Source organism: Grus americana, chromosome 16 (genome assembly GCF_028858705.1).
Source record: "Grus americana isolate bGruAme1 chromosome 16, bGruAme1.mat, whole genome shotgun sequence".
NCBI lineage: Eukaryota > Metazoa > Chordata > Aves > Gruiformes > Gruidae > Grus > Grus americana.
The window spans coordinates 13,532,710-13,557,552 of NC_072867.1; the positions used below are offsets into that span (position 1 = coordinate 13,532,710).

A 24,843-nucleotide genomic window follows, 5' to 3' on the forward strand; every position below is an offset into this window, starting at 1 on the left:
CCCCGACACATCCCCACTGAGGGTGCGGGGAGCAGAGCAGCCCTGTGATGGGTGCTCGTATCTGGTCTTGGAGACAGCCACAGTCACTGGGCTCTCCGAAGGGCAATCCTGTGCCAAACACTTGTCCTCCCAGAGCCCAGTGCCCCTCCTGAGGGACAGACGAGAGCATCGCTCTACGCATGGGTGCTGGGGGGCTGCGGCGACTTGCCCGGGGGCCAGCCTGCCCTGGACACCACAAGGGCGAACACTTGTCCTGCCTGCACTTGCCTGCACTTGGCTCCCCGGGAGAGCTCCGGCAGGCTTTTGCCGCGTAGACGTAACAATTTGCAGCACACAGACTGTCTCTTCCCGCTCCCCAAGCCCCCCTTTCCCCTCACCTCCCCCGTGTCATATGTTCCGAAGCGCACTGCGTTTTTCAATCAGTGAATAACAACCACGTACTCTGCCGTGCCGTGTTTATGTGGATTACGTCGCAAATTGCTTGTTCTGAGCCGGCTCGCTCGAGCGCTGCCTGCCCTCCCACGGGCTGAGCCGGGATGCACCGTGACTCAAGCGGTGCTGCGGGGAGCCAGCACCCTCCAGTACGGCTGGGGAGCGGGGCTGGGGACGACGGGCGGGCTGGGGGGGTGCGGGGACGGGCGTCCGGGCTGGCACAGCTCGGGAAGAAGGGAACACGCACCGAGGCGGCAGCGCTTCTGATGGGTTTAAGTTTCTAAATGTCAGACCGTACCATTTATGCCTTCATTTTTCTTATTTATTTCAGCCATTATACAACCAGCCTTCAGACACCAGGCAATACCATGAAAACATTAAAATGTAAGTATGTGGCAATAAAGGCTATTTTAAATGTCAGGTTGGGCATTAGGCTGGAGCGGGAGGGATGCTAGCTCGCTCCCAGACCCCGATTAAAGCTGCCGAGGAATCGCAAGCATCTTTTTAGAGCTGGTGTTTCGCTGCTCGGGGTGCCTGAAGCACAAAGCAGCTCCAGGAGCCCAGCAGTTGGGAGCTGCAGCTTCAGACGGATACTGAAGGTGCTGTTTGATTTTTTTTCGGGGGGGTGGACACGGGTCCTGGCCGGTGTCTTGGTGTTTTCCCAGCGAGCACTCACCTTGGGTGCTTTCTTCTGTTTCATGCGTACTGAAGTATGAAATCAGCTGCCAGCGTGTGTGTGTGTGTGTGTTTGCATGCGGGAAAGATGAGGTAAAATGAAAAGTTGCAATTACAATTAGATTTTCATGAAGCACCTCTTGAATGTCTTAATAACAACTGGTTATTTCAAAGATACTTACTGAGACTTAGCAATCATCTAATTTGATTTATCACCTCAATACACGATTTAATCATCAACCTGCATTTAATAACCACAGTGACTTCCTGAGCATAGAAGAAATATAACAGATAATGAGAACAGCGAAAATTGTGATTATTGTTGGAAATTTAAATAGTCAAACCAGATCTGAAACTTTTATCTGCCTTGAATGAACTGATGATTGCTCTGAGCTGCCTGCAGCGTGTCTATTTTGGTATGAGCTTGGTCAGCTGGCGATAATAATCTTTAATAATCTTTTAACAAAAGTTAATAATCTTTTGCTTCTCAGTTGTATGTTAATCGATGCCGGGGGGGTTATAGGGGAAGAGTTAATGTACCTCTGCTGTTGTGCTCTGCTGCAGGGGAGCGTGGTAGGCGCTGGCAGTGTTTAGATGCTGTCTGTCCCCAAGGGCTGCGGGGAAGAGGAGGGTTTGGTGATGTGACCCCGCTGCTCGCTGCCCGACCCAGCTCGGTTCCTGCTCCACCCAAGGCTTCCTGTGTCATCCAGGCAACGCACTCGCTGTAAAACATTCAAACCCCAGAGTCACCCCGAGCCCTGAGGTTCCCGCGGGGTTCAGCGGGTCCCCGAGCAGCCTCGCTGCCAGCCCTCGGCACGGCCACCCTAAATGGGAGGGTTGCGTGCGCGTACTCAGCGTTGGCCTGGGTGCTGTGAATAAACCCAAGGTGCTGCTGTGCCACGCACCTCTGGGGCACAGAGCATCGCCTGGTGGTGGGTGGGGAGGGCAGGCAGAGAAGTCAGTGGGAAGTCATTGCTTTTTGCTTCTGGACGTTTCCTTGGTGCCTTGTGCCGGCGATGCATTTGCTCCTGGTTGTTCGAGCTTGGCAGACGCTGCTGTGACTCTTGGGCAAGGACCAACCCCTCAGGGTTTAGACACGCGTGTGCTTTGGCCGGGGGCTCCTGGCATTTCAGCCCTCTGGCCGTTGTCTTCGGTGGACACGCTGCTTGCGAAGGCAGCTCTGAGGAGCGGGCAGACGTGTGCCCTCCACGCTGGCTGCCTCCCCCAGCCCACCCGGCTCAGGTGTGCTTTTCTAGCTGCAAAGATGTAAAAAAAGCAAACAAAACCAGAGCCAGCCCCTCCAGTTCACTGATTCAGTGCAGGACTAATGAAGTAGGTGATAATTACACTCTTGGGAGAGGCAATGATGCCTGGCAGAGGGTCCGTGCTCCCTGCGGGCTCGCAGCCCCCCCGCTTTTGGAAGTCTGTTTTGCTGTCAGGGCTGTGCCGGCTGATAAACCACCTTGTACGGCATCAAGCGCTGGCCCAAGGACGTGCCCTCCATGCTGCTGGTTGTGACTCACCCTGGCACTGATGGCGTGGGGCAGTCGCTGTCTCTCGGGGTGCCCTGGCACCTCTCTGCTCTTGAGGGGCTCCACGGCCATCGCAAGCCGGGCGCTGGAAGTGGCAATTTCAAGCTGATCGCGCTAGTTTTGTCCTTGAAAGAACGAGTTAAAAGTAGATCCAGATACTTCACCCACTCTCCATTCCCCTGTCAATATTTCTGGGTTTGCAATCGCATTTTCCTGTGATTTAAATGATTTCCTGTCCTTGGTTGCTGCCTGAAAGATGGGCACAAACGAGAGGGAACTGACTGCGCAGGTTAGGAGTGAAACCGGTAATAAGACGTGAAGCCCCGTCAAACCAGGTCCCCGCGCCGTCAGAGCAGGCGCTCCTCTCCATCCCTCCCTCCGCGGGGTTCTCCCAGCCCCTGGCAGCAGGCAGTCCCGTGCGGCTGTAGCGGTGAAAGACCGAGGAGAGGTTGGAACAGGCAGGCTCAGGGTTAATGTTCACTGTGATTAACGCTGCAAAAAAATGGGAAGGAAACCACACGTTTTAATGAAAAGCCTCCGTCTCCTCCTTCCAGAAACCTCGCAATTAGCTGCCTTCAGCTGGTTATTGATGCCAGCCGAGTGCATTTACGGATCTAGGTCAGCAAAAGGCCTTTGAGCGATCTCAGCTCCAGATGTTTGCTGCTTTTGACCATGGGCTTGTTTCAAAGGTCCTGGGATCTGAACCGCACTTTGCTACTTGTTGGTGGACGTGCAGAGAAATCGGTGTGTCCTGTTCTCCCGTCTCTTGTGTCCCTGCTGCACATTAAAGGACATTCGGATGCTTGGGAGGCAGATACAAAATCAAGATTTCAGTGGTTGTTCCAAGCAAATAATTCAGGGTCCTCTGACCAAGAGGAAAAGGTATTAACCTTCTCTGTTCTGACCAAGTCACGCTTGGATGTTCAAATCCTACCTACAACTTCTGCACAGGCTGCATTTGAAGATATTTTTTTGGTTTTTTTCCTTGTTCTGAATATGTTTGTGCGTTTCTGCTCCAGAAGAGCAGCTTCTGCTCCGTAGCCTGGAGGTGACTGTTTCGGTAGGAGATGGAGTAAATCCTCAGGGTGCTGGGACACATCAGCCATCGAGCACCAGAAGGACGACTGCCAGGACACCACAGGTTATATTTTGCCAAGGTGTAATTGGATGCAGATTCTTTTGAACAACTTCACCCTACGCAGATTTAGCCACGATGAAAAAGCCTTTTGGCAGGTTGCTGGCGAATCATCTAAGTTGTGATTCTGTCCACAAAACCTCATTGTGTGCTGGCTCTGTCGTGCTAAATAAAAACTGCTCCCACATGAAGCTGGTTTGGAGCCTCCTACCTGGACACAGGAGGACGGCCAGGCTGTTACTATTCACAAATACCTTTTTTTCTTTTTGTTAAACATTTCCTAGGGTGGATATTTTTTTTTTCTCAGTTGAATGTTTGCAAGTGTCAGTGGGAAGGCATTTGAATATCACAAAGCCAGGATTCCTCGATTTCTCTACAGCAATACTCTCTGCCTTGCAACACTAGTTTAATTCTTCCTGCTTGCTTGCTTTGCTTTTCAGTTGGGATGAGTCACTTATGCTAATAGAGCTGACTGGGGAGTCGAGGGGAGAATTTCTGCTCTTACTAAAATGTTACCGGTCTCTTATTTTCATGGAGTTTTATGGCCTGTCTCCTATTCAGTACAGTTAAAATTAATTTCATGCCCCAGTTCATTCCAGTGTTCGTAGCTTCAAAAGCTTTTAAGTCCTATTTAGCTGCCTCGCTGTGCTCTGTTACTCGTCTGCTTGGGTCCCTTTGGTTCACCTGCGAGTGCAGGCTTCGGGCAAACGCGGTTAATTTTGTATGCTACATCTGCCGCCTGATCTAAGGCACCGTTGAGTGGTTTGTGCCAAAGACTTGACCTACCTTTGATGGGACTGTGTCCTTTCTGTTTGCAGTACCTGCTGTGTTGGAGGGAATGGCTCTGCCACTCTCTCATCGAGGAAGTAGAGAGCAAGACGGTGCTTAGTGCCCTCGTTTTCCTGGCAATGGGGTGAGCTTTGCCCCCATAGCTAGCTTGGCCCTTGCTGTCTTTCAGGGTGTGAATTTTTTGGCTTTGCAATGGACTGACTCCTCCAAGTTGCAGCAACACAACTGGAGGCCACTTGAGTGATTCTGCGTCAGTTGAGGGGGGTTGCAAAGACTCGTTAGTTGGGGTTTTTTTTTTTTTTAGATTTTGCTGAAATACAGCAACAAACGCAGAGGACAAACGTTAAGCACCGGTGCATCTGGCCTGGGTCTCCTGTTTCAGTGTTTTGCCAGCTGGATGTACAAGGATGAGAGCTGCTCTTCCCACCCTGCCGTGGTAGTGATTTTGTGTATTCTCCAGACTGCCGGCACCAAAGATATTAACCTTCTTTCCTCAGAGTGTTTGAAAAATGGCAAGACATTGTTCACACGAGCAGGATCAATTACCTGCTGTCTACCTGGAGAGATACTCTCCGAGGGGGCCTTCATCTCTACGGCAGGAGTTTCCTGCTCGGTCAGCCATGAAAAGCAGCCCGGTAGGACTCTCCTCCCCGCTTCCCGAAGCAGTCATCTTGAAATCGTAGTCTGTGGGATTTGTGTTTGAAAGCAAAATACGAGCTTCTGAGCCTTGAAAAAGCACACAAAAGGACAACTGAAAAGCCCAGAGTAAGTACGCGTGAGGTGCCGTTCACAGGGTTTGCTGTAAACCTTCTCTTCAAGAGTTTCTCCTTGTTTTAACACCGAAATTCAGAATTTTTGGGGTGAAACCAGGCTGCATCCCCTTGAGACACGTGCAGAGGTGTCAAGAGAACCAGGGCCTGAGTGTACAGTTAAAACAGATCAAGAGCTTGGTGTTATTCTGGTTTTCCTGCGTGTTCCTGCAGATCCAGCAGCAGCAAAGCCACATCCGCTGTTAATATTTGCACATCTGGGTCGCCGTCTGCAGCTGATGGTTGGTTTTATTTTGGGGGGAGAGGCAGGGTGGGAACTTTGCCTCTGCAGAATCTAAATGTGAAGTCTGGATTTTCAGAGAGGTTTAGGGGCTTCTGAATATCTTTTTCTTTCCAAAATGCCTCTCCCCTTTCTCCCAAAAGAGCAGAAGAGCTTTCTTCTGAAAATCTACTAACTATGGCTTTCCAAAGCACTTGTCACTTTTGAAAATTTAAGTCATCTTTTCATTACTGGCTGTTTAGGGGTTTTAGTAGCACTGGATTGCCTCTAAATTCATAGTCAAAGCCTGACATGTAACATAAATGCTCTTCCAAACCCTGTCATTACTAATGCATTCTCTTTCAGGTCTTTTTATTAGCGCTTATAGACATTTTCCTCATTAGAAATTCACCTAGCAGCTCCCCGCTCATCCCATTCAAGGTTTCTCATCTCTTTTATTCTCTGTTGGCATGCGTTAGGGCAGGAGTTTTACCTCGTGATGAATTCCTAAATGATGGAGACACACACTGCTACCTTCTGCTTCTTTCCCTTGCCACTGAAAAGCCAAGTACTGGTTTGGCATGGACTTATCTTGCAACAACTGGGCTTGCAACGTCAGTTTTGGGCTTAAGGCAAAGGCATAGGATGTGTACCTGACCGACGGCCAGAAGTGCTTCTGCACTTGGACTTGTCTCATCTGGTCCTAAGCTCGTAGGTGCTAAAGGGGATGGGCATGAATTTCCCGTCTGATGTTAAGAGCCATGGTTGTGGATGTAACCGCTGGCCAGGGGAGTCACTTGAGCGTCTCGGTGGGAACATCTTCACAAGGAGATGGGACCTGGACAGGCTGTGCTGGGGGTCTGGCCGGGGCAGGCTCTCATAACAAGGCGCCTGTGTTTGCCAAGGCATCTCCTCTTTGGAGCACAACCGTCTTGCAGGTCTCGGCACATGAACACCGGGTGAATTAATAGCGCAAACTTTCTCGTGAATTACAGTGATGAGTTTGAACCTCCAAAGCTGAATGCATTTTGGACTTGCAGGACATGATTTGGGAAGCTGGGAGACCTCCCTCCAAATGGCTTCTTTCTCTTGAGCGTTGTTTCTGGGCGCAAACACAGCCTGCCTGTCTGCACGTCCAGAGTTACGGACCTCTGCCGCTCTCTTCTCAGTGACACTAACGGTGCTGGGGCTTTCATCCGTCCCAGTGCTCAAGGGCTCTGGGGTAAATTTCCTGAAGATCTGCTTTGCTTTTCTGCCCCAGAAAACGTTTCTGGGTATTGCAAGGAAACCACTCCAAACAGCCGCCTTTCTGGGAACGTGCCCTGCCTTGGGGTTAATAGGTTACAGTGTATTACCAGCTGGAGCTGTGTGCTCTGGCCGTTTCAGAGCAAGGAAATCAATGAGCGCGATGACCCGTGAACAGGATGACCTGCTCCCTGCCCTCTCTGCTGGGCGTCTCGCAGCTGGTGGGGTAGGGAATCAGTGACTGCCCTGAGCTGCGGCTTGGGGTCCTGGCGTCAGCGATGCACGGGAGCGGGCATACCTGGAGACACACAACTGTTTCTGTGCACTCTCCGTTGCCTCTCGGCTGGTTTCACCTTGGAGCGTTCTCGCTGTGCTCCTTGGGTCCTGTGGTTTGCAGATCTCCAGCCTCGCTGGCAGCGCTTTGTTTGGCTGGAGTTTCCAGGAGGCTCCTCCGTTTCCAAGCCTTGCCTGCATGATCAATCTCGCCGTACAATGGCTTTGCCAGCTGCTCGCTGCCTCCTTCCTGTCGCTCTTTGCAGGCTTGATCCCTACTTTGTTTGCACTGGCTGTTTGATGAAAGACGTTCCTGTGTAATTAAATACCCCTGATTAGTTTTGATCAAATAGCAAACTTCCTTTCATCTCGTCCTGCACCGGCTGAAGGTCTCTGCGGGCAGGCTCGGCCAGGTGTGCTGCAGTGCATCGGCTCTTTGTATCCTCGGGAGTCTTATCCCAAAGCTTTGGCAGCGTCCACGCGTGTGTACACACCAGCGCCGACGCACATGCATGCGCGCGCATCCTTTTAAGATTGCAGCCTCCGGAAGGATCGTAGCCAAGTCATTCAGGTGGACCTGAGCCAAGTAACTCAAAAGTCAGAGTTACGGGTTCTCTCCTTGACTGGCTCCATTGTGAAAGCCCAAAACCAAAAACAACCTTGCGCCAAGCCAGTTAAGGTGGAAGCGACTGGTCCCGCAGGGCTCCCTTTGCTTTGCTCCGAGTGGGAGATGTATTTCACTCGGTGGTTTGGAGGGTGGCTCTGAGAACCACGCTCAGGTGTGGGGCTCACCAGTTAGGTCAGTGGGACTGTGGAATGAGGATGAGTTATGCAAGGCTGAAAAGCTCCTGCAGAATCACACCCAAAATTATTATAGATAGTATTTGAATCCTGCTTCCTGTGCTGGTCGCAGGTGACAATCAAACATCAGGTTTTGGGTTTGGTTTACCTTGTTTGATCTCTGTTTCCTCCTCCTGCGTGCCGGGGCTTGTGGGGACGTGCTGGGCACTGGTGGGGCTGCCCCAGGCTCCCCACCTGGGTCGTGTCCCATTTCACGCTGGTGCCTGATACTGGGGTTCTTGCTGCACTCATCCAGTTGATACCTGACCCCTAAATTGGGGGACCTGCTGCTCCTGAGAGCCTCTGCCGCCCTGGACTGCAAACAAATGGGCCTCTGATGTTGGAAAAACCCCGAATCACCCACAGCCTCGGCGGCAGGCTCGGCTTGCCTTCACTCTGCAGGGATGGTGGAAGGAGGTCATCACCTGGTTAGTCCACCGGCAACAAGGACAGAAATCCTTGAGGCGTTTGCAGAGCAGTTGAGAGGAGCAGAAGCTCTGGGCTCCCAGGGCTCCCAGCGCTCCCCGAGCATGGCTGAGCCCCCCCCATTTTGGGGACTGTCTGGAGGTGACTCTTGTGCCTGGGGTCTGCAGAAGCTCAGAAGGTCAGTGTCTCTCTGGAGAAGGCTGTGGTGGTTGTGTGACCCATACTGACTGGTCTTCCGTCTCTGCAGAGGAGCAGACAAAGTGCAGGACAAGCTTCTCTGGTGACCAAAGGGCTGGAATAGCTTTTGGCACGGAGAAGGTAACTGCACGTGGTGTCCTCGCCTTGGAGAAGAGCTGCCTTCAGAGGGAAGTGTTAGGTTGGGGCTGCACTGGAGTAGGCGAGTGGGAAATGCGTATTGCAGCCGGTGCTGGGGGATGCTGCGTGAAGCTGAGCGCCCACCAGAAAGCTCTTTCCCCATGGGTACACCAGGGAGCTGTGGAGGCCGCGGCCGTGGGGAGGGCAGAAATGTGGCTGGGCTCCTGCGGCGATTGGATGAATTGTTGACCACAAGGATGGGGATGTGCCATCTGGCAGCCCCCGGGCTCCGTGTTTCGCTGGGTCCATCCCAGCCTGCCCCTGCCCTGCCTTAGCAGCTGCATGGGGACACCACCGAGCACTGAGCAGGGAAATTGCCCGTCCTCCCGACCCGGCGTGGTGCGTGATGTGCCAGGCCAGCAATACTTAAAACTGTCCACAAGAGTCACTGTTGCTTTATCTAAGGAGCCTCTTCTGCCTGTGAGCTGCCCGATTTCCTCAGGTCTCCGTCCGTGACGCTTTGCTTGTGCCCCTCCAAACCGCAGGCAGGGAGCTGCAAGGAGTCAGGTTGCCCAGGAAGGACGATGACGGAGGGTTGGTGCGTTGCAAGAGCGACCTTTCCCGTGTGCTGCTCCATGCTGGTTATTTCTGCACAAGACTCCCAGCAGACAGCCCTCGCCTCCCGCCTGTGCCGCAGCAGTCGTGCTTGGCTCTTTGATTTGCCCAGGGAGCACAGCGTGTGCTTCAGAGGCGCGTGGCCCGAATTAACCTCTCTGCAAATGGTTTCCAAGTAACAGCGGTACATGTAGCAAGATAAACCGTGAAGCCTATTTATATTTACCGAGATTGTATTAACCTTTGGAAGGTTGACCTTATGCAAAAAAAAAAAAAAAAGATAAAGTGACAAAAACATTTACGGCATGAGAGGGTTTTGTTGTTGTTTTTAATCCTTTCACGCTTTGATTATTTCAGCCTTGGCGGTGGTAAACATACACCGGCTTTCAAGGCATTCCTGATTTTTGCAGCTGCGGAGCCATTAAGTCTTTGCCTGTATTAGCACTTCCAAGGTCAGCTATGATGCAAAACTCAAGGCAACCCATCAGCTGCGTAAGAGCTGCTAATTGTCTTCATTTACTCTCCTGTTGCCTGATAACTTGTGCAGCAGATCCAGCAGCGCAGCGTGGCAGAGCCCCGCGTTGCTCCTGGATGTCACCAGGCTGGCGTGGGGAGGGCAGGGGTTGATGTAGGTGTGCTGGCCCCAAGGGACAATCGATGACCCCTTGCTGGGGTCCATCCCACACGTGATCATTGTGACCGTTTCCCAGTGTTGGCGTTTCCACCAGAATTGGCATAAACCAACAAATGATGGGATCATACCTTTTGGGCACAGTGTCCTGTCGGAGCGCGTTCCTGCAGAGCTGAAGCCGTGGAAGGAAATCCGTCCAACGGGCTCTCTGCAGGAGGGCTGCTGCCCGCTGCAGTACCGCACGGCGCTGGAGCCGGTGACGAAAGCTCACCGTGAGCCACGCGAAGGGATGCGGGAGCACGTGAGGAGCTGGGGCTCGGCTGGGCAGAGGAGCTGGGCTGTGCAGGGCTGGCAAACGGGTGCTGGGTGCTACTGGACCGACCTCGCCTGCGGGCCCAGAGGTGGATGCTCTGGAGCATTCGGCACAGCACAGCTCCGCTCCTCGTTTCTCATGCCTCCCTCTCCGCACAAGCCTGCAGACGTCACTGCAGCTCTGTGCCTCAGTTTCCCTGTTTTTTAAAGGCAAGTGAATGCTGTGTGCACAGAGGTGAGCGGTGAGGTTTAGCTCAGCCAGTCGCCTGCAGCCCTCTTGGAGGCTCCTCGGTGGATGCCCCACGCAGAAACAAAAGACAGTGGCGTGGTGTGATCCAGCAGGGAGAAGCCTTTGGCAGCAACGTTTATTAATGCATCTGATGAGGTGGCCTCTGGTCTTTGCGGTGCAGCCCAAAACAACAGCGGGTCCTTTGTAAACATGCCGTCAAAAAAGAGCAAAGGCAGAAAGTGTCCTGTGCATGGATTTACTAGATTCCCCCACCCAATGATCAACACTATTTTGATTTCTGAAACAGAATCAAAGGATATTCAAGCCCTTGCTCAGAAACCCTTTGTGGATCCGAGCGTCCGCTCTGCGGGAGCCTTCAGCCCCGTCGCTTGGCTGTGCCTTCTGCCGATGCTGGTGCTGCCCAGAACTGGGAGTGCACAGGGATCTGGGGCTGTGTGGCTTGAGCTGGGGATACTGGAGTCTGTTCCCAGCGGGTAGCTGGTGTTTTCCGTTCACAGGAGGAGTTACGAGTGCTGCTTGCTAGCGCTGCCTTGGAAATCAAGGTCTATTTTTGCACCAAAGTGTTCAAGGCAAAGCCAAGGGACTGAAGACGTAGTGCAGCTCTGGCAGTGGTCAGGGACTCCACGTGCATCCCATACCTCTGGTGACTAATTAAGAGGGGAAAACAGAAGTTACAAAGTCTGAATGGTACTATTAGGACCGAGAATCAAGCCCAACGTGTTTCCTCCTTGGTAAACTAAAAAGAGGCCACAAAGCTGAGTGTGTCCGTGCTGGAGAAGAAAATCATTCCTGTCCCAAATCCTGCTGCCTTTCCTCTCGCAGCTGTGCTTGCTCTAGGAGGAGGTGGTGGTTGAAGACCCCACACCCGAAGAATTTCTGTCCTAAATAAACCTGCTAATTATTGGGTGCCAGTGTTATGGCGGTGCCCCCAGGCCCTGCTCCGGGTCCCCAGGTGCAGGTGGGCTGGGGTCCCCCAGCACGCTGCTGGAGCAGAGGTGCAGCCTCGGCGGTGGGCTGGAGGGACCCGGGGTCCCCAGGGCAGCGCTTGCTGCGGGATTGCTGTCGTTCCCCATATGTGCCAGCGCATGGTTTAGTGGTGTAGCCAAAAGAGAGCTTTAAAAGTGAAAAATGTTGATATTTTCTGTGATGTTCTCCATCCCCAAATTTAGCCAGGACTGCATCCACTCCTCTCTCTCTGAGCCGGACCCTCTGCCCCTTCCCAAACGGTCTCTTGGTGCTGCTGAGGTTTAGGGATGTATGGGGGGAGGAGGGTGTTTTCTCCCCTCCCCACTAGCCAGGCAGGGAGGGCAATGAGGAAGCAGCAAGGGTGTCTTTTCATTCTGCTAAATCCTGCAGAACATGCCTACATGAGACTGTTAAGCTCCTGATCAGTAATTACACACTGCAGCTCTGCCTTTAATCGGGATAAAAGACTTAAGGAAACTCCTTTGCCCCTGGTCTCTACCTTTTACCTAGAGATTTTATTGCTGCGAATATTAGTAACAGGAACAACGGCAGGAGCTCAGCTCTCAGGTTCGTGCAGACTCCGGGAGCCCGTGCAGCCTTTCCAGCTCCTTTCTGCTTTGGCGCTGCTTCTCTTTGAGCAATTATTTCCTGCTGTCTTTAGAAAGTAGAAAGAAGAAGAAACCGGGGGGGTGTCTGGGCAGACGCTGGGTTGGTTGTGGTTGCAGTGGCTAGTTTCTCTCTTGAGGTCCCTATTCTGCAAGTGGCTGAACTTTCCTGCCTGGTTTGTTTGCAGCTTTGGTAGGCACGGCTCCAAGAAAGCAAGAGGTTAGGAGATATGTGCTGCAAGCGGTGCCGCAATCCTGCCCTCTTATCAGCGTCTCGGAGCCCAGGGGTGAATAACCCCTTGGGAGCGTGCGTGTGTGTGTGTGTGTGTGTGTGCGCGCACACTGACAGCTCCCTCGCCGCTGGCCGTGGGGACCGGGGCGGCTCAAGGTGGCCTCTGCTCGGGGGGTGCTGGGGGGAGCCACCTCCTGCCGTGCAGAGCTTGGCCTGAACCCCCCGACTCTTGGAACCCCATTGGGGATTTTGCAGATCAAAATGTAAAAATAATCAAGAAACAGCCTGGCCCGTTGGTAAATACCGAGCTGAGCATCTGCCCGTGTTCAGTGCTGAGCACATGGTAAATGTTTGCAGAATTGGGAGTTTATGAATTTAATTCTCAACCTTAGTCCTGGTTTTACCAGCAGATGTGGGTGAAGTTCCTTGTGTCGGAGGGTTGGTTGGTGTTTCTCCAAAGCTGGCACAAGGTCCCCAGATAAGCACGCTGGCCGCTCTGAAGTTGATGCAATTCCGAGTTAAGGTGGAAACTGTGCTGCGAACCCCTTTGGGAGCGGGGAGAGCCAGGCTTTGGATTTTAGCCGCCTCGTTAAGTGGATCTCATCTTTTTTTTTTTTTCTTTTTTCCCTTTACAGAAACCAGGCAATGCGGAAAAAGTTAATTTTGTACTTTAAGAGGAGAAATCATGCTCGCAAACAGTGGGTAAGTGATTCCCCTACACCTTGTTTTATACGTATAAAGCAGCGTAATTTCTTCTGTGAGAAAGGGGAGGATGTTTCCCAGCAGAGAAGTGCTGGTGCTCGGTACTTTGCCTGTTGTGTTGCTGTGGTATCTCTTAAGCTTAAAATAACTTGGACGTAAAGGTGAGGTCCCCGATGCTGCTCCAGGCAGCACCTCCCTCCGCAAGTATCCCCTGCAGAGCAAACACACAGGGTTGGTTTAATCGCAGCAGAGCCCTTCATTGATCTCCGAGAGCCTATCACAGCCTAAATGTCTATTTTGTGAGTAAATGAACCCTAAGAGGTGTGAAACAAGCTGACTCTGCTTCTGATCAATGGTCTGAAGACTCATCTGACTCTTTCCAGCTGACCACAGAGCGATGTTGTAGGAATTCGTAGTTTAAAACCAAAATCAAGCCCCCCAAAATCATTTCTAGTTCCAGTGTCCTTCAGGGAGACGGTTCTTGGGTTAGGTAAGGGGGAAGGTGGGGTTTATTATGAGACTTCAGGGGCGTTTGTTGCAAGTCCCGGGTAAATAGAGGAGAAAGTTCAAGTGGGATTTACAGAATTCATACGTTTTCGGTGCTGACGGTTGCCTGCAGTAGTCATCAGCGGGAGCCGGGGGGCGAAACCAGCACAGAAGGGGAAATGCCAGAAGCAACCAACGGCCCCCACACGGGAAGGTGGATTTTGCGGTGTCTGTCTGTGAAGGGTGATTCAGTCCATGACACAGGGCTTCGTGTTTTACGTGGAAGTTGTAAATACCGGTTCCTGACTCGGCGTCTGTTCTGGGGCAGGCTCAGGTGCCAGTGTCAGAGGCTTAAGTTGCCAGTGGTGCAGGTTTTTCTCAATGTCTTTGGTGCTGGTTTTGGACAGAAATGCTCCAGCTGGGAGGAATCATTGGAAAAATTCCAAATTATGAGCCTGGGAAATGGCTTGAAGGCTCTGTCTTTGAAAGTAGCTTTCAATACAGACATTTCCGAGGCAATGATCAAATAATTTTCTTATTTATGGTGAATAAAGGCATGGTTTTTTTCTTTCCCGTGCTTCATTTCCCCCCTCTCCCCATTTTGTAGCAATCTTCCAAAAGCCACAGATCTTGCACCCAAAGGGATGATTGTGTCTCCGGTTTGTGTCCAAATACATGTCTGTTTAGTCTTTTCCACGATAAAACTTCTCCCAGGTTTCTAGCGAGGGGCTACAGGGCTTGAACCTTCAGCACGACGCGGCTCAGGGCACCTCGCCTGCCGCAGCTGAGGACTTCTGCAGTCGTGGGCAGCGGATCAATATTCCCTTCCTCAAAACAGCGATTGCAAAGCGTCGGGTGGTTTTGTTGGAACCAGAAGGGAAGTTCCCAGGAGCTGCTTTCTGGTGGAAACGGCCGGTTAACGGCACCGAATCTAGAGTGAGTCGCTCTTTTGTGAATATTGAGGAGCTGGGGGAAGAGGTTTAATTAGTCTGCAAGAGCACGGTTCCTAAAATACAGCTCGCAGTGAAGTCGCCTGTCATGCAAAATAGGTGAATTTCTGCCAGCCGGTTTATTCAGTGTCCTTGAAAGGGGATTTTTCAGTTTAGGGAAGCATTTTGCCTATTCTACAAAATAGGCAACATACGGTTGCTGAATTTGCAAAGTGAATACATTTGCTGATTCTGTTTGCAAAATGGGTACACTTAGCTATTTTTCTGCCTATTTTGTAGCAGACCCTATTTTTAGCATAGCCCGTCTACGTGCCAGCATTTCTTTCTGGCTCTTTTGCTTTCTGGGGTATTGTCACTGCCCAGGGCTGGCTGGAGCAGGGGTCAGAGCTTGGTCCCTGTGTGGGACCACCACCAGAGGATCTGCAGGGCTTCCTCCTGCCTCCACGAAGGTCGGCACAGCAGAAGACATTTAATTGCCATTGGAGAGGTGATGTTGCAGAGAGAGAAGGGTAAAGGGAGCTGTTTCGGCTGTAAGAGTTTTATCTCCATCAGCAACAGAAACAAAACCGTGGGGTTTGCATAGGAATTGGACTGGTTCCTCCTGTCACCTTCGCTCTTCCCTTCCCCTGCGAAGAGCTGCTCCGTTCCCTGGAGCTGCGAGAGCGTGGGCTGCGGGAGGGCTCGGGCTTGGCACAGCCTCCAAACTGCCTTCAGCTGCTACGGCGGCGTTACTATTCATCCATTTTTAGATACGCATGTCAGGTCCGATTTGGCTCACCATCACTTACTTGTGTGATTGAGAGGCTGATGGGCTGGTGAGCCCAGCCGGGAAGGGGAGCAGAGGAACCACCGATGCTAAAAGCCGGCGCAGATGGTTGCTCAGGAACAAACACGCTTGCTTAAGGCTGCTCAGAGGATACGTGAAGAAGGAATAGACACTTCTGCTCCTGAAGTGCCTGACCGGGAGCTGCTCCTGGCGATTGAGCTGTGAAGATCTGGGGAACGCACGGTGCTGTGAGGTGCCTGTAATCTTGCCTTTTGAGGGATGGCAAAAGATTGCAGAGAACGCGCATCCCAGCCGGACCAAAAAGCGCCAGGCAGGGATGCCGCAGCCCAGCCCCGCTGCGCTGGGGTTTGAAGCTTGTGTGGCAGGAAGGATCTCTCTGCTCCGTGGTGGGAAGGGGCTTTAGGAAAGCAGATGCGAGTCGGAAGCGCTCACTCGGTCTGTAACAAAGCTGGGCTCTGGAGGGCTGGGTCGTGTGAGCGGGGAGCTTTGGTACTGCCCACCCCGCTGCCAGGCTGTGAGCTGCTGAGGGCACCAGCGGTGTGACATTGATGTTGCTTTTCCATCCGCGAATACCAGTTCCTTAAAAGAGGAATTCTAAATAAAGCTTTCATCCAGTTGTCCTAAAGAGTGGAGGAAAAAGAAGAAAAAGAGCCGTCCTGCCGGCTACGAAACAGTCCGGTGGTCGTGCCAGGCGGCTCTGCCGGGGCGGTGGCAATGCAGGACCCAGCGATGGCTCATTCCTGCGGGGAACGAAAAACCTTTCCAAGCCTCGAAGCTTCTCACCAGACCAAGCCCTCGCGCTGGGCTGTCCCCTGGCCACGCCGTGGGCTGGCATGCAACACAGCACCGGCTGCTTCCTGGCGCTGAGGCTCGATAAACTTTACGGGGTATTTTTAGCCTCTTCCCGAATGCGATGCTCTGAAAGCAGGAGGATGTAGCAGATTTGCTGGCAGGGTGGGAGCTCTCATTTTCAGGGGGCTGATAGCATCACTTCAGGAGGGGTAAAAATGCAGCAGCTGGGATTTCTCCAAGCTGCGGCGGTTTGTTGGCATTACCTATAGCTCCTTGCCCGCAGCGCGAGATTCCCCTTGGTGGCTTTTAGGGCATTTTTATTTTTGTTCTCATTCCTCGCTTTCATCTTATGGCCGTTTCCTTTAGCTCCTGCCAAACCCCAAGCACCTCCTGTGCATCCGTGCGGGGCAGGAAAGCCTCTGGCTCCGGGCATGCAACTAGGAATTAATTTATTTGCGTGGGTGTTAGTCTGCATCAGCTGTGGGGTTTGAGGTGCTTTGTCCACCCCACGTTATTGTCGAGGTGCCCCCAAAAGGCCACGGGGATCACAGGGTGTGTTGGGTTAACGCCAGGTCTGGGATGGCTGAACCAAACCCCCGTGCGAGGATCGGCGTGACGCCGGCCGTGGAGCTGCCAGTGCTTGGGGTCCACGGCACGACTGACCCGCTTGGCTCGGGGTAACCCAGCTGCCTCCTGACCTGGAATCAGGCATTTCCATCGGTCTGGGTTTGGGGTTTTTTTACCTCTCCCCATTTCTTTTTTTTGGTGGCTGAGAGCAAGCGAGACGAGAGCAGAGCACATCTGGGAAATCCTACAGCTTTGGACTTCCCTCTGGTTGGGTCGTGGGGCAGCGATGGCACGAGATGAGGTTTTTTTTTCTTTGAAATCTGGGTTCCCCCATCTCTGCTGTGGTGCTGAGTGCGATGCTGAGCATGCCAGCGCCGAGCTGCCCATTCTGGAAAGCGGCATGGCGGGTGGGGAGGAGGCAACCTGGGGTTTGCCATTATTTTGCAGAGCACCATCTGCTTTCACTTCCTGATTTGGGGCCTAGAAGGCATTCGTTTCGCTCAAAATGAAACCTCAAAACCCCCTCTGGTCTCCCAGCTGCTTTCACGTGAGGCTGGGTGCCATCACTCCTGTCACCGCTGCTGCGTCGGGGACCATGGCCCGGGCATCTTCTCGGTGTGGACCTCGCCGGTCCATGGACGTTCTCCTCCAGCAAGACAGTGGCCAGAGGAGGGAGGAGCGATTCGGAGGGTGGTGGAGGGAGGCTCGTGTGTGTTGCAAATGATTTTTTAATGTTACGGTTACCAGGCTGGTCCCATAAATACCAGGGAGAAGTGCGGTTGCTGGACCTGTGTGGGCGGCTGGGTGGGTGTGCCACGAGGACGTCACCCGGGAGGGACGTGGCGTGGAAACCCCTTGCAGCGCCGCATTTCAGCAGAGCCCAGGTTTGCTGTCAGCAGGGATGTGCTCGTCCCGCTCCCGGGCCAAAAAGGAGCAGCAGCAGCTGGAATAATACTTCTGCTTTCCATGGCACAGCCAGACCACCACGCTGTAGGGCCTTGGAGGGGGCCGGGTGCCTGGCTCTTGGTTTCGGGGAGCCAGGCTCCGTGTGCGGAGCTGCCCTGCGGCCCCAGTACCGTCGGCATGGCCAGCATGGAGTGCCAGGGCTGGCGTGTTGGGTGGGAAGGGGTGTCACCTTGGCTCTGCACGCCCTGATCGCAGGGCGGGGACCCGCTCTCCTGCCCTCCCGTGTCCCCTTCCAGGGCCATGTTTCCATGTTTCGGTCCCTTCTTGCTTGGTGGCCTCAGGCCGGCGACCTGCCCTCTCTGACGTGTCAGAGCAGGGGCTCCCTCCCCAGCACTGGGGCTTTGGTCGCTGAATCAAGCGCCCGAGGCTCTGCAGGATGCTCAGGCAGAAGGTGTGGTGGGTGGGCAAAGCCGTGCTGGGTGAGAAGGGAAAAGCCCGAGGGTACCTGATGGCCTGTTTTGAGAATTTACCCTCGGGTTGGTCGCAGACCCTGGAGCGTGTCCATGTCCTAATAAACCGTATTTCTTTAAGCAACATGACTCACGCTCAGCCTGAGCAGCCATTGAGAGACAGGCCTGGAGCAGCCGCCCTTCCCAGGCACATCTCCTGAGCTCCCTCTTTCCCTCTGCTCTTTCAGGAACAGAAGTTTTGCCAGCGCTATGACCAGCTGATGGAGGCTTGGGAAAAAAAAGTGGAGCGCATTGAAAATAACCCCCGGCGCCGTGCCAAAGAGAGCAAAGTTCGGGAATACTATGAGAAGCAATTCCCGGAGATCCGGAAGCAGCGGGAACTGCAAGAGCGCATGCAGAGGTTAGAGGAGAAGCGGTAGGAAGGGGCTGAGCTGGTATCAGACAGCCTTTCTCTTTTCTTTGGGGATGGATGTGGGATTTGTTTGCGGGAGGGGCGTGCTGGTACGGTTATCGGTCCCTTTTCTCCCCTTCTAGTGGAAGGCAGAAGCCAGCAGGTAAGCAGCTTTGCTGTTTTTTCCCCAGGCTGGCTCAGTGCAGAGCCAAGAGAGAAAGGAATAATGTCAGGAACGTGGTTGCCCATCTCCTCTCTTGTGCTGGTCTCCCACCTGGCTGAGTCGGAGCAAGGGCCGGCTCCCTCGTGCTGGCCGCCTGGCTGGGATGGTGCTAATTACTGCCTTACTGGTGGGCTTAAATGAAGATGAACAAGACTTGCAGGTGGATTTGGTCATCTAATACATGCACGTGCTTTGATTGAAGCATGGGCCGGGAGAAGAAAGGTCTGCAGAGGTTATAGGAATGACCGCAGACGATAAGAAAGGAACAAAATGTCTCACTGAAGGGGACGTCCCCTGTCTGTGCCATCCCCTGTCCATTTTCTCCTCCTCATTGGAAGTGCAATTGAGGTCATATTGTTTCCTGCCAGGAGGAGACAGGATTTCGTGACCTCCCCCCTTCTTGTTGAAAACTCCCCATCCTTCCCATTTCAGCCCCGGGATTTTGCCCAGGGACACCTGATGTGTGCTGAACCCAAACCCTTGTGCCAGCATCTCATCCTTGTGCCCCACAAACAGCTGGATGGGTCCAAACTGCCTAACCGGTGGCTTTATTTTATCTTGAAGAGAAGGGGAGAAATGGTACTGAGAAATGTTTTAAGCTTTTACGTGCTTAATAAGAAAAGTTTTAATTCCTTGGGATGCATGGCTGTTGTGTTGGGTGATATTGGGGGGGAAAGATGTCGATCGCTGGTTTTGATTTAAAAGTTCCTGCAGCATTTGCAAACCAGATGCGGTGGCACAGTGCTGACGGCTCGGTGCTGACGGCTTTATGCCGTTGCTGCAGTGCGATGAACAGGAGAAAATAATGGGGGGAGAGTATGGTTGGGTGTGAAATATCCTTCTGTTGTAGTGATCCAGGAGGTGGCTCTTGGCACAGGTAAGGAAGGTTGGTTGAGACTGTCAACCTGTGAGCCCTAAACTTGGGTGACGCAGGGGACGGTGCTCTCCGGGCAGGAGCAAGTGCTGTCAGAGCCCACGAGGATGCAGCGGGCACCGTTCCCGCAGTGTGGGATGGGGTGGCCTGGGTGGGATGTTGGGATACGGCCATTACGGAGGTCAACAGGGCTAGCAAGTTGTCATGAATGTGGTTTACAAAATGGAGCATCAGTGTCTGAGTGTTTCACTGCCCTTTCCCAGCAGGGTAGGACAGAGGGGCAACGGCGGGCTCTCCATGTCGGCCGCACGCAGCGAGCACGAGGTGTCAGAAATCATCGACGGGCTCTCAGAACAAGAGGTGAGACCAGGTTGTCCTTTCTCCTCCTCTTCACCCTTCACTCCGCTCTTCTCCAAGGAAGCCAGGAAAGCACCGCCAGGTCCCATGGTGAAATCTGATGCCAAACCCCACTAACTTCAGGCCATGCCGAGGTTGGGAAGGTTGCCGTGATGCCTGATACACTTTCTGGACAGGATCCAAAGTGAGGTGTTCATTTAATACCCAGCGGCATCTTTCCAACCCCCCGAGAGATGTAATGGAGCTGTGCAGTGGTTCTGTAGGAGCAAAACATGGAGCAGAGCACCCCAGGAGCTGGTGGCCAGTGGGTAGGGTTTATCGGCATTCGACTGCCTCTTAGGGACCTGAAACCCCAGCATGCTGCTCATCCCGGGTAGCACCCCACAAACACCTCCTGGCTGGTGGTTTAAACTGGAAGCGGAGGTGGGAAGGGAAGGGAGCCGGTGCCCTGGCTGCCGGGTGGAGGGGTTTTTCTGTTTCGTTTTGTTTTGAATGGGCTGTGCGGCTTCACACAGGGGAATCCTATGGAATGAATGGTTTGTACGTGAGCCAGTTGGCCCACGTCTTCTGGGAGTGCTCCATTCATCTTGAAACATCCCCGTGACCTTGGCTTCGTTTGGATCTGGTTTCACAAGGGTTCCACTCTCTTGGCACGGAGGCGAGCTGCAGTGAATGGATCATGTTTGGGAGGGGAGAGCAGCCCTTGCCCAGCAATAGCTGAGATGTTTGCTGCCTCTGCGCCAGCAGTTCGCTCCCTGCCCCGGGTCCCAGGCAGTTTGCTGTTAGCCAGTTAAGGTGATGACCCGGAGGACACGGATCTCGGAAGCAGAGGGAAATTTCACAGCTCTGCAGAGGTCGTGGCCAAGGGGAGCGTTAGACGATTGCCTCCGACCTCCTGCACAGTGTGCTGCTGAACTCCACCCCGATAGCCTTCTGCTGAGCCCCAAGGCATCGCTTTGCATGTCTCAGAGGAGACTTTAAGAGCTTCTAGCCCTTCCACAGGGTTGGAAGGAGCAGGGAGGTGAGAGCTGGGGAGCATCGCTGGCGGCAGGGGCCAGCTCTCCGCCCCGACGCGTTGTTGGAGAGAGGAGCGAGGTCTGGCCGCCCGCCAGCGGGGTGTATCTGCGGCGCTCGGCACCCCGAGACCTTGCCAGGCGAAGGGAGAGGCCCTGCCTTCTCAGCTGCAGGCAGTGCTCCTGCCTGCTGCCTCTCTGCCTGCCGTGGCTCTGCACGGGGGCTCTCTCCTTTTGGCTGGGGTGGTCCACGGTTGTCAGGGTCGATGCTCTGGCTGCAAGCTGGTCCCTGACCTCCCACGATGAGATGACACCCCCAGGGTAACTGAAGCAGCCGGTTGCTTAACGGGAGGCTTCCTAGTGAGGATGAGGAGCATGATGAAATGAGATGAAACGTCCGTGCCTGTGCAGAGAGCTGTGTTTTAGGAAGAGGAGGTTGGGTCTGATCAGTCGCAGGGGGGAAGCAGAGCGGTGCTGGGCGGACCTGGGTCGGCAGCTTGCTGGAAGGATTGGACATTACCGTTCTCCCAGGAACCAGAGTCTAGCTGTAAATTAAAATGACAGCACTTGAGACCTGGCCTTTCTGGGTCAAGGGTTGGAATTTATGTCTGACCAGTGCCATCCCAGGTGACAGGGAGGACTCAGAGTGACGATGCTGCTAGCAAACAAAAGAGGGTGGCCAGAGCATGCCTTCATCCCCACAGAGCAGCGGGACCACCGGCAGCTCAGCCAAAGGCACAGTCCTGGCATTCAGGCAGGGGACAGCACAGACGAGACATCACATTGGCCACTCTGTTGCAAATACTTAAGGAAACCAGTGTGCCCAGTCTGTCCTGTCCTGGTGTGCAGCCGGGGCTCTGGATGAACTTTGTGCTTGAACGGGATGGAGTAAAGGCATCAGATTATGTCCCGGGGTGTTGCAGTAAGAGGAAAGAAAGGAATTACGGCCCCGTTACGGTGACATTTGAAACCTCCTGGAACAATATTAGGTTTCCCATGGAAAGAAAACACAATGTCTCCCTCTGCCCGCCCTTTCAGAAAGCTTTGCAGAGCTGACCCACTTCCCTCGCAATTTGGAGTGGGGGGCTGAACCTCCACGTGGCTGTGGGTTTGATGGCTGGGAAGGGGTTGGCATTCCCTGTGCCACCGCTGCTTTGACTTGTCTCTTGTCATGGTCAGGAGCTGTTTTGCTTGAGTCAGAAATTTCCGCACGGTATTTTAAAGCCTTTTATTTCAAAATGAAAGATTAATTGTTTCCTGGCTGACAGCGATAGCCTCTTTCAGCGTTTAATTTACAATTACTGTAGCAATAAAGCTGTCTAGTGCTTGCTTTGGAATTCTCCTGTTCCTCCGCCTGTCCTTTCCTCTCGAACATCTGTCCTCTGCGGTCCCCGCGGGCCCGTGGTGCTGACCAACTGTTCTCTCTGCTTTCCCCAAAGAACCTGGAGAAGCAGATGCGCCAGCTCGCTGTCATCCCGCCCATGCTCTACGATGCTGACCAGCAGCGCATTAAATTCATCAACATGAACGGCCTCATGGATGACCCCATGAAGGTCTACAAGGACCGGCAGGTGATGAACATGTGGAGTGAACAGGAGAAGGAGACCTTCCGGGAAAAGTGAGTGCAGCCCACACGCTTCTCTCTGTGTAGCCCCTGGGACATATAGACAGGACCTGTGCAATGCTTCGGCCCCAGCATGCTAGGGCACAAATTTCCCCAGGGCTTGTCCTGCCCCCCAAGACGCAGCCGCGGTCGCTGTGTTGTCTTGGACCTGGGCACGGGGTGATGCACCTGCACAGAAACCTCAGGCCTCTCTGCATGGTTGGTGTGTTCGTGCCTGTGTGCAGAAGTGTGGGAAGCTGCTGCTTGTGACAGGGCAAGAACCAGAAGTTTTTCTGCTTCTGCATCCCCTGTTGTATCAGCCCGTTTAAGGATAACGCCAGTGAAACCCAGCGCTCCATGCGCTGTTACGTTCTGGGATTTGCGTGCTGTCCTTTGGGCACTGCCTCTCCGGGGGGATTCTCGGGGCTGTCAACATCCAGCCGCCCATGTAGACCCCAAGGGGCTGCAGCTTCCAGCCGGTGTCTGTCCCTCAGCGCTCCGACCTGCTGTCCGGCTGCTGTTTCCATGGATGCATTCCCACATCAGACACGTGCAAACTCTGGCTGCGGTGCTTTCTCCTGTTTGCAAGCAGCACTTAAGAACAGCTTTGCTTTATCACCTGAGATCACTTGGGGGATTGCTTAGCCCTTCCCTGGGTACCACCAAGCTGTGGGTCCCAGCTCAGCGTCACGTCCAGACTCCCCTGTATCTCATAGCCCAGTGGCCACCCAGGTGTGTTTGCATGGAGGACCGGAGCACCCCTGGTGCCCCCAATGCCCCCTGTGTGGCTGTAAAAGCAGAGCTGGAGTTCAACTTCTAGCGTGATAAGCTCTGCCAGGGCTCGCTGCTCTGGACTCGAGGGATGCAGGGATATGGTGCTGCGCCAGAGCCACCTTGTCCCTTGCAGCAGCACTGCCTTAGTCTGGCCTACGGATGATCATGAGACGGCTTCACGGATTACCAGCAGGCCCACGGCCAGCCGTGCTGGAAGCCTCTCTGTGTCCGGAATCCCTCCTCCTGTCCCTGCTCGTGACGACTCCTGTCTGCAACTGAAATAACTAATTGCCAAGACAGACCGAAAAAGAACAAAACAAGGAAACCGGCTCCAAGGCTTTGGTAGAGGAGAATCCTCATTGCTAATTAGCCTTAAAATGCGACACTCCAAACAGCAGGGCTTGCCCGCAAATGACGCAAAGGCTAATTACTTGGTCTTTAATGGCGGGGCTGTGCCTGGCTAATGGGGCTGGAAGAATCCACACCCAGCTCGTGCATCCTGCTGTGCACAGTGGTTTCTGTGTCATCACCGTGGGTGATGCGGAGCTCGAGGCATAAATACAGCAGGATTTCAGGGCTCTCGCAAAGCTCATTTTAAGAGATTGGTACTTCGGAGCTGTAAGGAGGGCCAAGGGAGTCCTGCCCCGGCTCTCGCCCCAATCCAGGTGTGCAGGTAGCCGAGCTGCCCAGTGTGCTGCAGCTTCTGGCCTGAGCATTTGAGGTGAACCAAAGTTATGTCATCCGTGATTGTGACCCAGAGCCGGCCTCTTCCTGAGACCGTGAAAACCTGGTGCAGCCTTCTGTTGAGCCCTGATGGCCGGCGTCTTGGAGAAAAACAGCCAGGCACTGGGAGGCCAATAAGCTCCAGGTCTGAACTCATTTTAGCCGTTAAGACATAACCATGAGGAAGAGTCTGATTTGATTTGCTTCTGGGCAGGATTTCAGGTCTCGTTATTGAGAACCCATCACTAGCCTCTCCCAGCGGGGCCATGGTTTGCTGGTGAAGGAGCTCAGCTCGGTGCCCTGAGCCTGAACTTGGCAGCAGGGCTGAGCAGCGAAGGTGGAAGGAGAGGGCTCGGCCAGCAGCCCCGGGGGAATCACCAGCAGGGCTGGAGACACCAAGCTGCTCACCGTGTCCTGCCCACGTTGCACCCACACTGCAGCTCGCCCGCCTCCGGGCCGTTTCCCTGGGGCACAGAGCCGTCAGCTCCTGGGAGCCAGCAGAGCCGCACGTGCCGAGCAGGGCTGGCCCTGGCCGCTCGCCTCCCCGGGGCAGAGCCCGTGCCCATGGCAGCCTCTCCGCCGGGCCCCGCGCTGCGCTCCAGCCCTGGCACAAACTCACCGCTTGCCGGGCTCCCCGCGCTTTGGCAATGCACCGGTTAACTGTCCTCCTGCCGGCCGAGCACCTCGTGCCATGGGCTTGTTGGCCTTCAACGCTTCCCCACCAGCTAGGCCAAGGGATTTGTCAGACGAGACGTCTCTGCGCCCGGGGACAGCTTCTTCCCGGCGGGCGATGCTCCCTCCCGGAGCCACAGGCGAGCCTGCTGACAGCTCCTCCGCTCGCTGGGCAGGAGGCAGCGTTCCTTGGAGCCGCCGTGCCACCAGGGATCTCTTGAGCAACTCGGCAACGTGGCAGCTCTGTGCTT

The 24,843-nt window shown here is 53.9% G+C and overlaps 1 protein-coding gene across 13 annotated transcripts in view; it reads left to right on the forward strand.

Annotated features, from left to right (window-relative positions):
* Positions 1-24,843, forward strand: part of NCOR2 (nuclear receptor corepressor 2) — a 255,422-nt gene that overhangs the window by 146,790 nt on the left and 83,789 nt on the right. For 6 of the 13 annotated variants that reach the window (XM_054843763.1, XM_054843759.1, XM_054843769.1 and 3 more), the window contains exons 8-12: positions 764-816; positions 12,938-13,004; positions 18,190-18,377; positions 19,714-19,810; positions 22,260-22,438. In XM_054843763.1, the coding sequence (XP_054699738.1) occupies positions 764-816; positions 12,938-13,004; positions 18,190-18,377; positions 19,714-19,810; positions 22,260-22,438 (584 nt within the window). The remainder of the gene's footprint in view (positions 1-763; positions 817-12,937; positions 13,005-18,189; positions 18,378-19,713; positions 19,811-22,259; positions 22,439-24,843) is intronic. The other 7 variants (XM_054843767.1, XM_054843768.1, XM_054843774.1 and 4 more) reach the window with 3 other exon arrangements.